Source organism: Petromyzon marinus, chromosome 51 (genome assembly GCF_048934315.1).
Source record: "Petromyzon marinus isolate PM22_M1 ecotype Great Lakes invasive population chromosome 51, UKy_Petmar_22M1.pri1.0, whole genome shotgun sequence".
In the NCBI taxonomy this organism is placed as follows: domain Eukaryota; kingdom Metazoa; phylum Chordata; class Hyperoartia; order Petromyzontiformes; family Petromyzontidae; genus Petromyzon; species Petromyzon marinus.
This window is the reverse complement of record NC_133717.1, coordinates 851786-871962: the sequence shown is the minus strand read 5'-3', so window position 1 is coordinate 871962 and position 20177 is coordinate 851786. Positions and strand designations below refer to the sequence as shown.

The 20177-nt window shown below is 57.3% G+C and overlaps 1 protein-coding gene across 3 annotated transcripts in view; it reads left to right on the top strand.

Moving 5' to 3' along the window:
* Positions 1 to 17714, top strand: part of TULP4 (TUB like protein 4) — a 48890-nt gene extending 31176 nt beyond the window's left edge. The window contains exons 9-18 of one of the 3 annotated variants that reach the window (XR_012947216.1): positions 264 to 498; positions 1221 to 1365; positions 1584 to 1728; positions 2387 to 2483; positions 2981 to 3124; positions 3758 to 8188; positions 9100 to 9480; positions 9688 to 9923; positions 10485 to 14592; positions 14684 to 17714. Coding sequence is in view for 2 of the 3 variants with exons in the window: in XM_076074894.1 (XP_075931009.1) it covers positions 264 to 498; positions 1221 to 1365; positions 1584 to 1728; positions 2387 to 2483; positions 2981 to 3124; positions 3758 to 8188; positions 9100 to 9480; positions 9688 to 9923; positions 10485 to 10601 (5931 nt within the window). In the remaining variant the exon portion in view is untranslated. Of the gene's footprint in view, positions 1 to 263; positions 499 to 1220; positions 1366 to 1583; positions 1729 to 2386; positions 2484 to 2980; positions 3125 to 3757; positions 8189 to 9099; positions 9481 to 9687; positions 9924 to 10484 lie in introns of all 3 variants that reach the window. The other 2 variants (XM_076074895.1, XM_076074894.1) reach the window with 2 other exon arrangements.
* The last annotated feature ends 2463 nt before the right edge of the window (positions 17715 to 20177 follow it).

Here is a 20177-nt window from a genome sequence, read left to right as displayed (position 1 = left end):
CCACCTGCTCACCCACTCACTCACCCTCTCACCACACTGCAAGTCACATCAATTATCTTTCTGCATCTTCCCTTGCACTGTTCCACATTCGGAATCACCTCTACCCATCATCTCTATCACTTTCCCCAAGCTCTTAATAATAATTTACATTTGTAAGGGGCGTTTCATCCAAGGATCCCAACAACCTCGCTCTATTCAAGAAACGCCGTTGCACCCTCATGCTTGGCACGACTTGAATCCAGCGGCGCGTTTCGCCATCTCAGCCCCCGATCCCAGACCCCAGCAACCTACGTGACTTTGTGAGCTACCCGCCGGGTGGCAAGGAGCGCCTGCACTGCACGATCCGCCGTGTGGACGAAGACCCCGAGGGCGGTGGACCCTCCTACGTGCTCTTCCTGGAGCACCTGGGCGGCCTCGTGCCCATCCTCAAGGGCCGACGCGTCAGCAAGCTGCGGCCCGAGTTTGTCATACTCGACCCCAAGACCGACGGGCGGCTCGGTGCGGGCAGGGAGACTCGGGGGACGGAGGGGAGACACGGGGAGGGAGACATGAGGGAAGGGGGCCCTGAGTGTGGGGAGGCAGACACGGGGAGGGACACGCGGGCAGGGAGACGTGGGGAGGGAGACATGGGAGGAAGACGTGGAGAGGGAAACACGGGTAGGGACACATGGGCAGGGAGACGTGGGGAGGCAGACACGGGAAGGGACACACTGGCAGGGAGACGTGGGGAGGCAGACACGGGGAGGGAGACACGGGGAGGGAGACACGGGCAGGGAGACGTGGGGAGGCAGACACGGGGAGGGAGACACGGGGAGGGAGACACGGGGAGGGAGACATGGGCAGGGAGACACGGGCAGGGAGACACGGGGAGGGAGACACGGGCAGGGAGACGTGGGGAGGGAGACACGTGGAGGGAGATACGGGGAGAGAGATATGGGCAGGGATCCACAGGGAGGGAGACGTGGGGAGTTAGACACAGGGAGGGAGACGCAAAAAGAGGAGACACAGAAGGGGAGACACGGGGAGGGCGATGTGGGCACGGGGACGTGGACAGGGAGACACAGAAACACAGTGCAGACACATACATGAGTGTGTCTCTGCTGAATTAACCACATGACATGCGCTGGTTACTGTGTGAACGCATGCCGGTTGCTGTGCGTTGCAGCGCTGGTCACCGTGCTTTGCAGCGCCGGTAACCGCGTGTTGCCGTGTCGCTGCAGATGAGGTGGGTGTTTGCGGTGCTGCCTGCTCCGTGTTCGACAGCTGCAACTGCTCGGACGCAAGCGACATTGAGCTGGGCGAGGAGGCCCTCGCTCGCAAGTCGCCCAAGACCTCGCGGGCGAGCCGCTCACCCCGCCTCCCAAGGTACCTCACCCTTTGCTCCTCACCCTTGCCCCTAATCCGCTGGCTCCTCACCCTCGCTCCTCGTTCCTCATCCTCGCCCCTCACTCCTCACCCTCGCCCCTAATTCCCGCACCCTCACTCCTCACCCTCGCTCCTCACCCTTGCTCCTACTCACCCACGCTCCTCACACCGATTGCGGAGCCCATGTCCCCATCTTGCTCTGTGTGGCGCGGCCGCAGGATAAACATGGAGTCGCGGCGCTCACCTAAGCTGACACGGTGCAGCCAGGAGGGCGCCAAATCCCCGCGCCTTCCCATCCGCAAGCCCTCGCTGGGGTCGCCGAGCCTGGGCCGCCGTGATCTCTACCTGGACGACGGCCTTCAGGTGAGACGTGGCCTCCCATCACTACCCCCACCTCTCCTCCCCCCCATATGGCAACTGCCTCTCCTCCACCCTGACACTGCCACCACCTCTCCTCCACCCCCACATGGCCACCACCTCTCCCCCACCCTGACACTGCCACCGCCTCTCCTCCACCCTGACACTGCCACCGCCTCTCCTCCACTCCCACACGGCCACCGCCTCTCCCCCACCCTGACACTGCCACCGCCTCTCCTCCACCCTGACACTGCCACCGCCTCTCCTCCACCCCCACACGGCCACTGCCTCTCCCCCACCCTGACACTGCCACCACCTCTCTCCCACCCTGACACTGCCACCGCCTCTCCTCCACCCCCACACGGCCACCGCCTCTCCCCCACCCCCACACGGCCACCACCTCTCCTCCACCCTGACACTGCCACCACCTCTCCTCCCCCCCTCCACACGGCCACCGCCTCTCCCCCACACGGCCTTTTGGGAGGTTTTTTTCGTCATCAGTATTCGTTCAGCTCAAGAAAACTCTGACTCAGCAGTCAGGTTCGCTTTAACCAATGCGAGTGAACTGCCAGATGCTCGTAGACAAGGACCCTTTCTGGGTCTGGGGAAGAGCGGTGGGGAGTGAGGGCTGTGAGGTGGTTGTTTAGCAACGTGCTGTCCCCAGCAGCACAACTACTTGGCTCAAGTGACGTCCAACATCTGGGGAACCAAGTTCAAGATCGTGGGGCTCGCCCCCTTCCTTCCGGCCAACCTGGGCGCCGGTGAGAAGCACAACCACGCATCACGCCGCACGACCTCAACGCATGGCCTAAGGCCACACGACCTGACACCACATGACCTAAAGCCGCATGACCTCGCACCACATGACCTAACACGACACGGCCTTACACCACATGACCTGGCGCCACATGGTCTGACACCACATGACCTGACACAACACGGCCCTTACGCCACCATCTAACGCCACCGTCTAACACCATGCAACCTGACGCCAAGTGGCCTGATGCAATGACCTAACGCAATGATCTAACACAGCAACCTAACGCCTCATGACCTAACTCCACCACCTTATGTTTGTGTGCTCTTGTGTGGAAGTGTTGCTGTGTTTGTGTGCGGTCGTGTGTTGCTATGTTTTCGTGTGTTGTAGTGTTGTCGTATGGAAGGGTTGCCATGTTGTCGCACAGCATTGTTTCTGTGTGCGTGTGCTCTTGGCGGGGCTGTGTGAATCTCGTTGCTCTGTCGGCCACCTTCCGTGCAGTGATCTACAAGACGAGCCTACTACACCTGCAGCCTCGCCAGATGACCATCTACCTGCCGGAGGTGCGCAAGCAGACCCAGGGCTATGTGTCGGTGGCGGCCTTCACGCCGGGGGTCTTTAGCGATGATGAGGACGAGGGCGCAGGTACAGCTGCCCCCCACCCCCCCCCCCCATGCCTCCTCCACCCAGCCCCCCAGGCTCCCGCTGCTATCTCCTCGGAGCCCCTCCTCTCAGGGAGGTGATGCGGCTTAGTGGTGGCGCTTTCGCCGTCTGTTCCAGAAGTTCGCGATTATAATCCGGCAGGCCGGCCCGGTTATTGCTGCAGGTGTATTAAATGGTAGTAGCTCTGTTTGCTACACTGCTGGAATTTGTTTTTATTTATTTTGTCATTTGAGTGACCCAGGTCACTCTTGTAAATGAAACCCATCCTCTAATCTCTCGAGTTCTGACATGGTTAAACAATTTAACTTGAGAACTGAACTAATATTTGCTGCATACATAGGTCCTGTGTGTCACGCGCGATGCTGTGCCCTGCCTGCCTCATGGCTGCTGCTCTTCATGTGTTGTGTCTCACCTGTGTTGTGTGTACACGTGCAATGTATACACTTGTGTGCTGTGTGTACACGTGCCATGTGTACACGTGCTGTGTGCTGTGTTTACACGTGCTGCGTGTAATCATGCTGCGTGTGCCATGTGTACGAGTGCTGTGTGCTTCAATTTGAACCCGCCTCTCTATCTCACCCCCTCCTGATCTCTGCTCCCCGTGTCTCTGTGCAGTGGCCGGGGCCTCAGGCCAGCGTGAGCCAAGTCCTCCGTGCTCCATGAACATCCCCATCGCCCCCATCTTCAGCTCGGCCCAGTCGATCTCTCCCACGCAGAACATCGGCTTGGCACAGAGCCTGCTTGCCAATCAGAATGTGCAGCTCGACATCCTGACCAGCCAGAGGCCGGGCCAGCCTGCGGCCTCCAACCACAGTCCACAGCAGCTGGAAGTCCCGACCAATCAGCGGCTGTCTCAGGTGGCTCAGAATGTGCAGTACGACGCCCTGGGTGGCCAGAGACTAGCGCAGCAGAATCTGTCCAATCATAATGCGCAGGTCGATTACACGCTGGCCAATCAGAGGGTGGCCCAGGCGGTGCTCGGGGGTCAGTTCCCGCACATGGACGTGCTGGCCAATCAGAAGGCGGCGCACGCGCACATGGTGAACCAGTCGGTGCCGGGAGAGAAGCTCACCAACCAGAGGGCGGTGCAGACAGTTCTGGCCAACCAAAACACCCAGCTGGACATTCTGGCCAATCAGAGGGCCGCGGTGCAGGCCCAGTTGGCCAATCAGAGCGCCCAGCGGGAGATGCTGGCCAATCCCCGCACGTCCATCGGCGGGGCGAGCGGTCACGTGGGGCCACTCGACGTCATCACCAACCAGGCGGCGGTGGCGGCTGCGGCGGTGGCCTCGGCGTCGGAGCGCGGCGAGGCGGAGCACTACAGCACACTGAAGCGCAACTCCAACCCCGCGCCAGGGCAGGCCATCTTCGGGGGAGCGGACCACCCCGGCAGGACCAGTGGCTCGGCACCGGCGTATGCCCAGCAGCCAGCTCCGCCTCCGCATGTGCAGCACACGCCATTCCCCAACCAGCAGATGCTCCACCAGATGCAGCTCACTGCCCAGGCCATGCTGCATAGCCAGCAGACGCAGTTCAACCAGCAGGCGCTCCACTCGCAGGCCGGCCAGCAGACAACGCACATACAGCAGACGCAGTTCATCCAGCTGACGGCATACAGCCAGCAGGCCATGCAGTCACACGTCCCGGCGGCGGCCTCGGCCTCGGCCCGGGAGAAGGAGACGGCCGCCAAGAGCGAGCTGCTGTCGCGGCAGTACCAGCAGCAGCAGCAGCTGTCAGATCGCGATGCGCTGGGCTTCACCAGCGACCACAACGTGGCCGTGGCTCACATCCGCAAGGGAGGGGAGGCGCTGCGGCTGCCCTCTGCAGCCAGCGCCGCCACCACGTTCACTCCCCAGAGTCTGCAGGATCAACAGCAGCAGCAGCAACATGCGCAGCAGCAGCATGCACAGCAGCAGCAGCATGCACAGCAGCAGCATTTACTACAGCACCAACAACAGCACTCACAACAGCAACCACAGCAGCATCCACCCCAGCAACAGGTGCAGCAGCAGCAGCAGCAGCACCTTGTGCAGCCTCAGCAACAGCAGCAGCAACAACCCCAGCAGCAACAAATGGCAGGGCTGGCCTGCACGTGCCCTCCGCTTGCCAGCTTGGGCTACGAGCGCATCACCACGTTCGACAGCAGCGGCAATGTCCAGGAGGTGTGCCGCCCCCGCGCCTCCACGGGGAGCACTTCTGGAGCGGGGGTCGCGGGGGTGCGCACCAGCCAGAGCATGTACGGCCTGCGTAGCCCGGGGCCCGCTCCCAGCTCCCCGCAGTCCCCATTCTCCCCGCAGGCCCCGCAGTCCCCGTTCTCCGCACAGCCGCCCACGCCTCCCTTCTCCTCCTCCCAGGCTCCCGTCTCTCCCTTTGGCCAAACGTCGCAGGCGCCCGCCCAGCCGACGGGGCTGGCGGCGGCGGCGCCAGTGGCGGCGGCGCACCCGAGCGTGGCCACGGCGCCACTGGCGCCGCCGCACCCGCCCGCCGTCGCCAGCTACCAGTCGGCGACGCTTGGCCACCAGCCTTCGGGGGTGTCCTACCAGCACGCCAATGCCGCCTTCCAAGCCGCCGGCGCCGGATACCAGGGGGGCAACGTCGCCGCCCTCCATCAGGCTCAGTTCCACGATGGCGGCAAGCAGCCGGTGGTGCCGCCACCACAGCAGCAGCCGGGGGTTAGCACGGTGAAAAGAGGGAGTGCGGAACTCGTGAAGTCGGGCAGCGAGAAGCCGGCAATGGCGCCCGTAGCGTTTAACCTGCAGGGCCAGTCAGCGCAGTACGCGCGGGCCGCCAACCCAGTGCAGAGAGTCGCCTCCAACACGCTGCCCTCGAAAAGCTCGGGGCAGTCGGTGAGGCTGAGCGACGGCCAGAGAGTCACGGCGCAGGCGAAGGCTCCCAACGCGGCCTTCTCCGCAGAGACCTGCCCCTGTCAGCTGAGACCGCAGCAGGGGCAGCACGCTCAGGCCCAGCCGCAGCTGCAGCAGCAGCAGCAACAGAAGGGGGAGGGGTACCAGCAGCAGCAGCAGGCCAGACTGCCGGGAAACGGCGGCCATCACGGTGCCTATGTGGGGCAAAGTGCCGGTGCCACGGCTACCAAAACGATGGAGCACTCGAGCACACGGCAAATCCAGCAACAGATTCAGCAGCACCAGATTCACCAGCAGCAAATACAAGCGCTGCAGCAGCATATCCATCAGCAGCAGCAGCTGCAGCAGCTGCATCAGCAGCAGCTGAAACAACAACAGCAGCAGCATATGCATCAGCAGCAACAGCAACAGATGCAGCAACAGCAATTGCAACCGCAGCAGCATCAGCTGATGCAGCAGCAGCAACACCAGCTGCAGCAGCAGCATCAGCCATCGCAGCAACAACAACAACAAATACAGCAGCAGCAAAGTATTCTGCAGCAGCAACAGCAACAGCACCATATGCAGCAGCAGATTCAACAACAGCAACAGATGCAGCAACAGCAGATTCAGCAACAGCAGCAACAACAATTACAACAACAGCAATTGCAACAGCAGCAACAACAGCAATTGCAACAACAACAATTGCAACAGCAGCAGATTCAGCAACAGCAATTACAACAGCAGCAACAGTTGCAACAGCAGAAACAGCAGATTCAGCAGCAGCAAATACAACAACAGATTCAGCAACAACAGCAGACGCAGCAACAGCAGATTCAACAACAGCAGACACAGCCACCACAAATACAGCAGCAGCAACAACAGCCGCAGCAGCAGAAGCAGAGCACTGTGATCGTGCACTCTGTGAGCATCTCGCCACTGAGCTCACAGTCCTCGTACAGCTTGCTGAGCCCGGCCGACCCCTGCCGCGACCAGACCGAGTACGTGAACGGGGCGTTCTCTGAGGATGACGCATCTGAAAAATCCTTTAAGAAAGAAAATGCGGCCGCAGCAGCAACAGCAGTGGTGGCCAAAGCGGACCCGGGCCATCACAAAGAGGCCGGCAAAGAAGGGAGTGTGGAGGCCAAGAAGCCGGCGGAGTGCCAGACGGATGGACCATCCGTGCCGATCACCAGTTCCCCCAAACCATCGGAGGGTCGCAGGGCCTCGTCGGGAGAGATGCCTGCGGCCGCGCCCACCAAAGTTGCTCAGAGCTATCGCGGAGCCACGAGAGAGATGGGCACGGACACGCTGAAGAGAGAGGTCTCCAGCGTTCCGGCCTTACCGAAGTCCGCGCAAATTCCCGGCCGAGACGGCGGCTCCGCGGTGAGCAAGCCCGCTCAGTGCTATAGGGACGTGCAGACGCTGAACCCATCGCGAGACCAGTGGCTGCAGCAGGGCGGCAGGGCCAAGTCTGTAGCCGGGCACTATGGAACTATGATTCCGACGTCACACCAAGCGCAGGCCAAGCACGCCGGAAACTTTCTCCCGGCAGCGGTAGCTGCCGCAGCACAACGATCCCAGAACAGCCCTCGCGGTGCGCTCAGCGGTGGCAATGCCCAATATTATGCCACCATGAGACCCACCAACATGGCCCGATACCAGCACAACTACAGTGGTAGCGGCGGTGCCGCCACGCGCCACGCCGCCGTGCCCGTGGCCTACACCGGCAGAGACGCCAGCGGGCTGCCGGTGCAGTACGGTGATGGCGTGACGGTGCCGCGGCAGGCGCTCGCCATGAACTACCCGCCCACTGCCGCCGCGGCCGTATGCCTCCCGGCGGCCGGCCACTACGCCACACTGCCTCGGCCCAACATCTTGGTGACCGGAGAGCCACGGGCGAGCGTGAGCGTGCAGCCGTCATACACGGACCTGGCGCAGCGTTACGCCACCATTGCCCGGGCAGCGCATGCCGGAGAGCGGGGACAGCCGGCGCCGCATCAGCAGCATCATCCCCATCAGCAGCAGCATCAGCAGCAGCAGCATCACCAAGGTTCTGCAGGGGCTGATGCCGCGGCCGGCGGCACCATCATGGGCCTGGCAGGGGCCGAGGCCGTGTGCGGTGGGGCGCGGGTTCCCGACCCCAGCTACGGGGAGATGATGCCAGCGGATTGTGCCAGCTCCTGCCGGGTTGACAAGCCAGGTAAGAAGGCGTGGAAGCTTGCGGGGGCAACCTGACATCGTCCAGGTTCACCAATGAGAGGACACGGAAGGTTTTGTCACCTGATGTGCCATCGCAACCCCGCTGCGTTAGAGCGCTGGTCACTTAGGCATTGTGGTTTTGTTCGTACGGTGCTCACCGAAACGCTCTGGCTCAGACACAATGTGCCAGGCACCTGGGCATTTATCAATTAAAATATTAAATATTTGCTAAGTCCCTGGGTGCCCAGCACAGGGATGGAGTTAAATTGTATCTTGGCCGGAGTGTGTCGGTGACCCCAGAATTTAACGTGAGTACTAAAATCTAGTTTTTAGTGCCGTGACTGCATTGTCTCAGAGCCTGCAGACCAAACAATGCCGTGAGACGGAGGCTCTATCATCACTATCACAACGTTTAACTTTTCCCTGGGCTAGCGTGGCGGCTCCCAGAGAACACCACACGTCATAACGTAGCTTAGGGTTTCGGCTGCCAACTCTCGTCCTTGGAGATGGGGGGACTGTGACATTGCCAGAGGCCGTGGTGTCGGCACTGCTGACAGTTGCATTTGTAGAACTTGGCAAAGATTAAAACTCCCAGGTGGTGATAGAATCACAGCCGCTTTTGTTGGGCACGGTCTCCCATTGATAGCGACACCACCCTCATGGCCTCTTCGGCTACACGAGCTTTGGAATATTCCAACATGTGCCCCCCCAGGTCGACTCAGCCTTAATGAGTACCTGGTGTGGAGTTGACAAAGGCAGCCGGTTTGGTACTGGCCACACCACCGCACCTAGGCCTTAATAGGCACTTTCTAACAGAACTTGCCCCAATGGTCAATTAAGGGCTACGCGGGGGGATCTCCGCTTCGTTCCCACCTCTTGACAAACCGTGCTGTGCGTCTGCGGGGGATGCAGGCGCACGCAAGGACACACGTCTGCTTACTGACCTCAACTCACTGCTCGCGAGTCCCAAGGCCGGCCGTGGGGACAAGAAGAAGGGTGGCGGAGGCAGCAGCAAGGGCCCGCTAGGCCGGGAGCCGCTGGCTGGCGCCGTCGCCAAGGCCCCGTCCAGCAAGAAGATGCTGTCAAAGGGCGGCGGCGGTGGCAGCGGTGGCGGGGGCAGTGGCAGCCTGAGCGGGGGCGGCGGGGAGTTCCAGGACAGCTCGGAGAGCGAGCACGAGGTGGTGGTGAGCGGGGACGAGTTCACCTCGAGCCAGGGCCCCGCATTCCGCAAGGGCTGGAAGGGCAAGCGGGGGGCACGGGGAGCGGGTGGCATGGAGGCAGACGAGGCCAAAGGTAGCGGCAACCTCCCTCCCTCCTACCCATCCCTCCCTCCTTCTTGTCTCTCCCTCCCTCCTGTCCCTCTTTCCCTCCTGTCCTTCCCAGCCCTCCCATGCCTCTCCCCCGCCCCTCCCTATCCCTCTCGTCCCTGCTGCCCCCTCCTTTCCCCTCCCTCCCCCCGTCGGGAGCTCCCTGGTAAGTGCCGTGCGTTTTACCGTGCAGGCCGGCGCAGCGACAGGGAGGACGGGGGCCGCCCGGCAGGAAGCGGCAGCGGGGCCGGGGTTGGCGGCGGAAGCGGCGGCGGTGGCGGCGGCGGTGGCACGCAGGGCTTCGTCTACGTCATGGCCAACAAGCAGCCGCTGTGGAACGAGGCCACGCAGGTCTACCAGCTCGACTTCGGGGGCCGCGTCACCCAGGAGTCGGCCAAGAACTTCCAGATCGAGCTCGACGGGAAACTGGTCGGCGCCGCCCGCTCACGCACGCGTTCACTCGTACACGCGATCACACATTATCACACATTATCACACATTATCACACATCACACAATATCACACATCACACATTATCACACATTATCACACATTATCACACGCATTATCAGACGTGGTCACACGTGATCGCACACGTTATGACACGGGTTATCACACGCGATCATACATTATCACACACGTTACCACATGCGGTCACGTTATCAAACACGTTATCACAGGGAATCACACGTTATCACATGCTATCACACGTTATTACATGCGATCACGTTATCACAAGCTATCACACGCGATCACACGTTGTCACACGCGATCACACACTATCACATATGATCACACGCGATCACATGTTCTCATACAAGCAATTACACTCTCAAACGCGTGCTCACGTGCACACGCCCGTTCACGTTTGCGATCCCGCACGCTCGCACACTCGTTCATATCTCTGCGTGACTCGCGGACAGGAGTGGCGTCGTGCGAGGGGCTGGGGGGGAAGCGACGCTGACGCGCTGCTCCGCGGTGCCGCCGCAGGTGATGCAGTTCGGCAGGATCGACGGGAACGCCTACATCCTCGACTTCCAGTCCCCGTTCTCGGCCGTGCAGGCCTTTGCCGTGGCTCTGGCCAACGTCACCCAGCGCCTGAAGTGACCTCGAGCCTCCGCCGACACCGCGCTCTGACGGCCATGACACCGAGCTGAGAACCCAAGGGATGCGCGTGCAAAAGACTCTACGCTGCTGTTTAGCTCGAAGCCCGACCTGAAAGTTTGGAAGCAGCCATGACGTTTGGAAATCTGAGCATTGGTCCGATGGCCCAGGCTTTGTTAAAAAATTTTAAGCAGAGCGCTCCTGCCGTGAACCGCGGAAGCCTTTGCGATCGGCGATCGGTGGTTGTTATGTGGCGTTCAGACAGCGGAGCCGACTAGGCCCCCCCCGGGATGAACAAGTCCGTAAAAAAAAAGTGTTTATCTTGCTTACATTTCCTCGGTGCTTAACGTGCTCCAAGCCGCGCGACCCCTCAGCGGGGGGGCCTAGCCGCACCGTGCGGCGAGATGTAGCGTGTAGTTTGTTGCCGCATGTCTCATGTCGTCTCTTTAATGAAAATGTTAAAGTATTTACAAGCAAACTGAGCGTCTCTCCACCGCCCTCTCGCCAAATGGAGCCTGGCAGAGGCGGCCGTAAGGGACGAAGTTGTTGCATTCGGTCGGTCAAGGCGCCTGCCGGGGCGGCGAGGGGGGTGAGACGTGGGATCTGTTCCGTCGCCGAGCGGGGACCAATCGCCGGGGCCCGGGTGGTGTGGCAACGTGGACGGGTGGCTCATGCGAGGACGCCGTGCGTGGTGCGCATGTCTCATCCAATCCGCGCCCTCCACAGCCGCGAACGTCGCACTCAGCTGGCGAGTCGATTTCGGAGCTACTTCTGCAGTCGCGTACGGTCCTCAGCTTCTGCGGCAGATCGTTTGTTTCCCCTGTGGCGCGTGCGAGTGTTGTGCTCGCGGGCTGCGTCCGCCTGCAGAGGAGCCCCGTTGTACGTCTCCAGGCACCCGACACGGTTGGTGAATAATGTTAAGGCGTCGTCGCTTTGCTCTCGCCAACAATATTAAGTATTATATATTCACAAGTGAATGGCCAAGAGAACGATGGCAGAGGGCGCAGTATTCTAAAATTTGGCACAGCACTGTGAGCACATGTCGAGGCGTGGGTAGATGGTGGAGATGGAGACGGAAGGGTGTGGATGTAGTCGTGGATGTAGTCGTGGGAGAGAGGTTTAGCCTGAACTGCAACAGGGCGTTCAAACTAACGTGCGCGCTACCAATGCGATCACCAAATGCTTAAAGGAAAAAACGATGTCGCTGTAGACCCTAGGTGTGCGTCCATTGTGTTCGTCCTTGCCAAAAGCCAGCAAGCCGCCATGTTCCCAGCGTTCATGAGCGGCAGTGGCATCGTTATACACAGCTCGATGCCCGGCGGTATCGCCACACGGGGCTCCATGTCCAAGGTGCTTGCCTACGCGTGTTTCCTATGGCGACTCCTAGCCATGACCTCTAGCCGCCACCATTAGCCGTGACCCCTAGCAGCGACCCCTAACTGCGACCCTTAGCCATGACCACGTCCATGGGAGTGGGAATGCAAACGCCGACCCCTGACCAGGCAGGCACGGCAGTAGAGCTGGCCCCTGGATTAACCAGGAGGCCTCTGTGCAAGCATAGCGTCGGTCATTCTTGGACAGGTCAGCCAGCGATGTTTCTGCCCAGCTGCGCGGTAACAATTAGAATGCAAAATCGGCTGAAGCACGACTTCGACCAAGAGCTCGTGGACGTGCGCAGTATAACGCGGCACGTACCGCCATGAGGAGGGCATTCGTTGAGTACAGGCGCGGGGCGTCGGCGGCAGGTGCAGCCTTGTTGTGATGATGCGCTGTGTGGGACATGGCCACGCAAGCCTGCTCAGTTCTGCATCTCATTCGAAGACACGGGTCCCGGACGGCCGCGGCGAGCAGGCAAGTGTGCGTGCATTATCAGTGCTGTGGAAAAACGGCAGCTTCGGCGGGGCCGATGATGGGAGCCGACCCCGTTGCTCGACTTGAAGTTGGCCCAGTCGCTTAATTCATTGCCAGACCTCGAGCTGTTGAACGGTGTTTGCGGACGTGAGCCTCTCGCGTTCCAGCAGTGGATTGTTTCCAGTATTCTGAACCTGCCTTCATCGCGAACCACCCTCGCGGGGATCGATTTGTGTGATGTTGACCGCTCGTGCGCGTCGGCCTCACCCGCCGCGTCAACCGCGCGTGGAGGCGCGCGCACTCCCAGCAACGGCGCGGTGGACCGCGTCGCACCTTGTGGAGCTTTCCGCAAGTCTCCTTCAGGCCATAGCCACTAGGCCAGCATGCGTTTCTAATTCAAGCACGCGTCCCTCGGTAGGCCTGCTCTTTAGCTCAACGTCACATTGTGCAGCCACCGCGGGAGTCAGCTGGCAGATGCGGCGCTGTCCCCCGCACGCGAGCATCGCGGACTGCCCTGGCTGCCTCGAGCCGTGGCCGGGAGCTTGGCGCTGCCCGTGCGTCGCGGCGCAACGCGGAGGCCCCGACGCGTTGCCGCGGCCTGGCGCAGCAATCGCGAAGGAGGAGGACGGGGGGACGGCTCTCTTTGGTCCGCTGGCCGAGCGAGCTGATCGCCGCGAGTGGGAAAAATCGACTCCTGAGAAGCTCACGCTGCGTTTGGGCTCCATTCTGGCCAATGGGAGGGTGCTGTGAGACTCTTGCGTCTGCCACCGTTCGAGTACCGTGGCAGCTCCGTTGACGCCCTTCTGTCCGGACGCAGTCGCTCACGCCGCGATTTCCCCACTGGCTCTCACCCATGTTCCTCACGCCGCATGCCAATCCGATCGCTGTCTCTTACCTGCCGTTGACTGCCAATCTTGTTGTTGAGCTCGTTTGGTCTTTGTACCTTGAGAGAATGGTAAAGTATTATGATAATGATTAGTGTCATCGTAATGGCCTGAACACCGTAGTGAAATGGTGGAATGGTCTGTGACGCCGGTACAAAATGATAATGGTGTCGCAGTTGTAGGCCAGTTTCCATATGGGTTGGCACCGTGTGTGTGTTAGTACGACTGTGTGTGTGTGTTAGTACGACTGTGTGTGTATTAGTACGACTGTGTGTGTTAGTACGACTCGTGTGCGTGTGTTAGTACGACGTGTGCGTGTGTTAGTACGACTCGTGTGTGTTAGTACCACTTTGTGTGTTTTAGTATTACTCTGTTAGTACCACTCTGTGTGTGTTAGTACGACTCGTGTGTGTGTGTTAGTACGACTCGTGTGTGTGTGTGAGTACCACTCTGTGTGTGTTAGTACCACTCTGTGTGTATGTGTTATTACCACTCTCTGTGTGTAGGTTGGCACCTCGTGTATATATTTATATGTTTAGGGTTGGCATCGAACATGAGGCTTCATCCTGCCGAGCCATGACACCGTCATGTCGCATGCTGAGTGATAGCTGCATGCTTTTTAAAGTGATATGGGCTCCGTAGGTAATGTGTTACACGCGTGTCCCCGTGTCGTGTTACACGCGTGTTCCCCGTAGCGTTGCGTGTTGCAGTATTTCTGGCTTGAGGTTGGCTGTCGCCCTGCGTAGCTGCCCAGTCCAGCCCGTTCCACTGAAGCGCGCCGTGGGGCCTGCCTGGTTCTACTCGTCCTACGTTCTAGTTTACAGACACGACCCCCACTTATGCGGGTGTCGACTCTGTGTGTGCTCACCCGTGCGTTATTTATTATAACTTCTGTATACTGTATCGTGTACTGTATTGTAATACGCGTGCGTCCATGCGCGTGTCTGTACGGCCGTTAGAACAACGTCGCTTGCCTCGAGGGGCTACTACCGCGCTGCACGAGTATCGGAACAAATCCACCGCGATATTCCGCTTGAATTGAGTGCAATAAGTGAAGCCAGTGGCACGGCGGGCGGCGTCGTAACACAGAGTTGGCGGACAAGGAAGGCTCAGTAATCTGGTGTTCACTCCCGACAGTAATCTGGTGTTCACTCCGACAGTAATCTGGTGTTCACTCCCGACAGTAATCTGGTGTTCACTCCGACAGTAATCTGGTGTTCACTCGACAGTAATCTGGTGTTCACTCCGACAGTAATCTGGTGTTCACTCGACAGGAATCTGGTGTTCATTCCGACAGTAATCTGGTGTTCACTCAGACAGTAATCTGGTGTTCACTCCGACAGTAATTAGGTGTTCACTCGACAGTAATCTGGTGTTTACTCCCGACAGTAATCTGGTGTTTACTCCGACAGTAATCTGGTGTTTACTCCCGACAGTAATCTGGTGTTCACTCCGACAGTAATCTGGTGTTTACTCCCGACAGTAATATGGTGTTCACTCAGACAGTAATCTGGTGTTCACTCCGACAGTAATTAGGTGTTCACTCGACAGTAATCTGGTGTTTACTCCCGACAGTAATCTGGTGTTCACTCCGACAGTAATCTGGTGTTCACTCCCGACAGTAATCTGGTGTTCACTCGACAGTAATCTGGTGTTCACTCCGACAGTAATCTGGTGTTCACTCGACAGTAATCTGGTGTTTACTCCCAACAGTAATCTGGTGTTTACTCCCGACAGTAATCTGGTGTTTACTCCGACAGTAATCTGGTGTTCACTCCGACAGTAATCTGGTGTTCACTCCGACAGTAATCTGGTGTTCACTCTGACAGTACTCTGGTGTTTACTCCGACAGTAATCTGGTGTTTACTCCCGACAGTAATCTGGTGTTCACTCCGACAGTAATCTGGTGTTTACTCCCGACAGTAATCTGGTGTTTACTCCGACAGTAATCTGGTGTTCACTCCGACAGTAATCTGGTGTTCACTCCGACAGTAATCTGGTGTTCACTCCGACAGTAATCTGGTGTTCACTCGACAGTAATCTGGTGTTCACTCGACAGTAATCTGGTGTTTAGTCCAGACAGTAATCTGGTGTTCACTCCGACAGTAATCTGGTGTTTACTCCCGACAGTAATCTGGTGTTCACTCCGACAGTAATCTGGTGTTTACTCCGACAGTAATCTGGTGTTCACTCCGACAGTAATCTGGTGTTCACTCCGACAGTAATCTGGTGTTTACTCCCGACAGTAATATGGTGTTCACTCCGACAGTAATCAGGTGTTCACTCCGACAGTAATCTGGTGTTCACTCCGACAGTAATCTGGTGTTCACTCGAAAGTAATCTGGTCTTCACTCCGACAGTAATCTGGTGTTCACTCCGACAGTAATCTGGTGTTCACTCCGACAGTAATCTGGTGTTTACTCCCGACAGTAATCTGGTGTTCACTCCGACAGTAATCTGGTGTTCACTCCGACAGTAATCTGGTGTTTACTCCGACAGTCATCTGGTGTTCACTCGACAGTAATCTGGTGTTTACTCGACAGTAATCTGGTGTTCACTCCGACAGTAATCTGGTGTTCACTCCCGACAGTAATCTGGTGTTTACTCCCGACAGTAATCTGGTGTTCACTCGACAGTAATCTGGTGTTTACTCGACAGTAATCTGGTGTTCACTCCGACAGTAATCTGGTGTTCACTCTCGACAGTAATCTGGTGTTTACTCCCGACAGTAATCTGGTGTTTACTCCCGACAGTAATCTGGTGTTCACTCCAACAGTAATCTGGTGTTTACTCCGACAGTAATCTGGTGTTTACTCCGACAGTAATCTGGTGTTCACTCTGACAGTAATCTGGTGTTTACTCCCGACAGTAATCTGGTGTTCACTCCGACAGTAATCTGGTGTTCACTCCGACAGTAATCTGGTGTTCACTCGACAGTAATCTGGTGTTTACTCCGACAGTAATCTGGTGTTCACTCTGACAGTAATCTGCTGTTCACTCGACAGTAATCTGGTGTTCACTCCCGACAGTAATCTGGTGTTCACTCGACAGTAATCTGGTGTTCACTCGACAGTAATCTGGTGTTTACTCCGACAGTAATCTGGTGTTCACTCGACAGTAATCTGGTGTTCACTCCGACAGTAATCTGGTGTTCACTCGACAGTAATCTGGTGTTCACTTGACAGTAATCTGGTGTTTACTCCCGACAGTAATCTGGTGTTTACTCCGACAGTAATCTGGTGTTCACTCGACAGTAATCTGGTGTTCACTCCGACAGTAATCTGGTGTTCACTCGACAGTAATCTGGTGTTCACTCGACAGTAATCTGGTGTTCACTCGACAGTAATCTGGTGTTTACTCTCGACAGTAATCTGGTGTTCACTCCGACAGTAATCTGGTGTTCACTCCGACAGTAATCTGGTGTTCAGTCCGACGAGGCTGAAATTCATCCTTCGGCTGATGATGGCGCCTGGCTGCCTGCCCCGGCCACGTGCAGTGTTTGCCATTTCTGATGCTTGCTATCGATGGGGACGATCCCTGTCCTGCAGGACTCCGTTCAAACACGATCGGCCCATTGCGATTAAACTTCCTATCTTTAAAGGGGGCAGTCCTTGGCAAATCAGAGTTAACTTCGGACCTCCCCATTTCACCCAGACCCCTCTGCTGCTCCCGATGGGGTTCTCTGCTGTGCCACTGGCTGTGTTGGGGGGGGGGGCGATGCACTGAAATGTGGCGTGCTGAAGAGCGCCACGCACGACGAAGCGGCTCAAATTTTTCGACGTTCATTCAAACTGTGGTCGAGGCCATGGAAGTCGTGGCTGATGTCCCTCAAAAGCATTCCCAGGGATTGTGGGGAATCCGTATCACGTGGTAAGTTACGCGCGGTGCTCGACACCTACTCCCTTGCGAGCAGAAATAAACACTGTCCCTTTACATTTTCACGCATGCACAGTCCCTGAGTGTGACTCCATGTGGTGTCCCCTTGGTGACTTTGTGGTGAGGGTGCACGCCCCCGCCCAGTCACCCACGTTGTTTGGCCCGCATTGCCCTGGGGGCAGGGGGGGGGGGGTCCGGCCGCTTGCCTCGGAGGCGCCACGAGCACCCCAAGGGTGCTGTTCCTGCCGCAGTGGCGGACAGCGTTAGACGTAGACTGACCGTGTCGTGTGTGTGCGTCGTGTGTCACGCTCGTTCGCTTACTACCCAGCCCGGAAACCCGAAGGGAAGCGCCTTGCCCCGCGCTGTTAGTCGGTGTCCCCCGTGGGTTCGTGTCCCGTGGCCGTCTCGATGGGGGCTGCGCCCGCGTGCGTTTGTGTGCCCAGTGAGTAGCGCGTGGTTCCAGTCGCTGAAATAATAAAATAAAAAAGCCTCAATGTTTCATCAACTCGTTGCTGACGTCTCCCGAGTGAGTTTACCTGCTCGACGTTGTGCTCTACGAACATCATCCACATGGGCGAGCCAGCTTCCATGGAATACATTTTTCTTACATCGACTTGCGAACTCGCAAGCTGCGAACTGAACCGCGGAACTATTTTGTTCAGCGGACCGATCATCTGAGATGTAATGAGTCACAGCATCCCGCTAACAGCACTTGGCTCAACAGTCTGCTGAGGCTATACGGGGATATTTGTGTTGTGTGTGAAAGTGAGAGCACGCGCGCGTGGAGCGGCAGTGCAATGGTAGCGCTCCTCACTCGGTGACCCGAGTTCCATTCCCGCTCACAACCAAGACCGGTGACGATTATCTGAATGGGTCCTGGGCCTCCCTAGGACAACTCAGCCTCAAATGAGTACCTGGTGCGGTGTGTAGTAAACATCGCCACTGGGGAGACAAAGGCGGCCGGGCGTGGTGCTGGCCACCCACCACCTCGTGTGCCGTGCCGGCCGTCATAGGCGCTCGCTAACAGCACTTGCCCCTCCAGTCTGTAACAGGCTACACGGGGGATCTTTGTGTGGCTGTGCGCGTGCACGTGCGTGTGTGCAGTTGCGGTGACTCTTTGCGCCTCTTCCGACAAGCAAACCGGCAATCAGGACTCTCAGTAAGTGCAGATAAAACAGATGGGGTTTTTATTATATTTGTTACATTGTGTGTTATCTACTATACAGTTTGCATTACGCTACACGCCAATAGAAACATCACAATAATAATAAGACGCTTGTCTGTAACGCCAGCCCCGGGGGGAGGGTGGGGGTTATGACGCCTCGCTGTTGAGGTGGAGGGGAGGGGCTGATGACTTCAGAGTTATCGACGTCACGCGACACTGGTGAGTGGAACAGAGGGCTGATGCCGTCACCCTAGATTGAGGGGGCGATGACGTCACGAAACAATGTCGCGAGGAGGCGGGATGGGTGATGACGTCACGCGACACTGGTGAATTTGAAGCGGAGGGGCGATGACGTCACGCTATATAGAGCCGCCTTGGCGGGGGTGGTGAGGATCGGGGCTGATGACGCCACGAGAAGCGGTGGGGGGTGGGCGACGGCGTGGCTGTGACGAGGTGGAGGGGAGCGAGATTAACACGTTCGCCATCCTGCTCTAGACGAGTTGTACACCCCGAGCTGCCACTGCTATTCATTGGCGTAAAATAAAATAAAATGTTTCGCTCCGGCTGACGCTGCAAAGTATTATCTGTATTTTGATTTAGCGTGCTGATCTTAAAGGTGCATTGAAAAATTTGATACTCTGACCGATGCTTCTGTTGTGGAGTAACTCATGCAGCCAGCTATGACTCTAGGATTTTGGTGTTACATGTTATTTATGTAGTTTATTGTACAAATTCGGTCACAGTCCCTGTGATCACTGTTACGTTGCAATTATGGCTTTATTTTTTGGTGATTTCGAAAAGTGTTTTGGTTTGGACATGTTTGTTTTGTTGTAGTACGGGGTTAGACTGATGGCCTTAATCTAAGTTTTCTTGTGGTTGTTGTTTGACTTGCATCCCACTGGGATTTTTTGCACAGCGTTGGTGTACGGTGCTTTTTTCAAGAATATTTTGCTGTTTTTTCCTGGATTTTCTGTTTGCACAGTCACACAAAGTCACTTTAAGATGTTTTCTTGTTCGTGTTTTTGTTTGTTGTGGTTGCACCCGATTCAAGAGCCGAATGGCTCACAGGGCTATACCAAAATAAATAAACTAAAAACTAACTAAACGCAGAGGTCCCACGTGTACAATGCTTCGTCGTATTTCTGAGTTTAACAAATGCATCCCTTTTTTGTTGAACCGTAACACATTTGATAACACCGACCTATGCGCATTTAAATACAGTACATTAATTTGTTCCGACTTACGAACCGCTCATGAACGCACGCAACCAGCTCGTAACTCGATGACTGCCCCGACTCTGTGGGGACATCCATTTAGCCGGTACGGATGGAGGTGAACCCAAACGCCTGTGTATTGGGGCGGGGGGGGGTCTACTGACAATGTGCGTGCATAGGAAATGGGGGGGGGGGGTGAAGCCTCGATAATAATTTGTCTACATTGGCCTTCAAATGGGTTAGATAGTCCGGCAGTAGACTATCTGTTTGCTTAAACACGTTAATATTATTAATCCTTGGTCGTTTCTGCGTGGATTAAATATCGTCCGTTCTATAGGATTCGGGGGGTGGGGTGGGGGGGTGTAAAAGGATCGCGTGCCTCCAGGGAGAGGGGAATGGGGTGAACAAACGCCTGTGTATGGGGGGGGGGGGCTACTGACAAGTGATCTCAGATTCTTGCGTCGCTCCGCAATGGATGGCCTCTAATCGAGCGCGCTCTGTAGAACCAATGAGGGCGCAGTTCCCACGGCCACGTTTTAACAGGATCGAACGACTCCGCGTCGGAATGAATGTTAATGCTCGGCGTCAA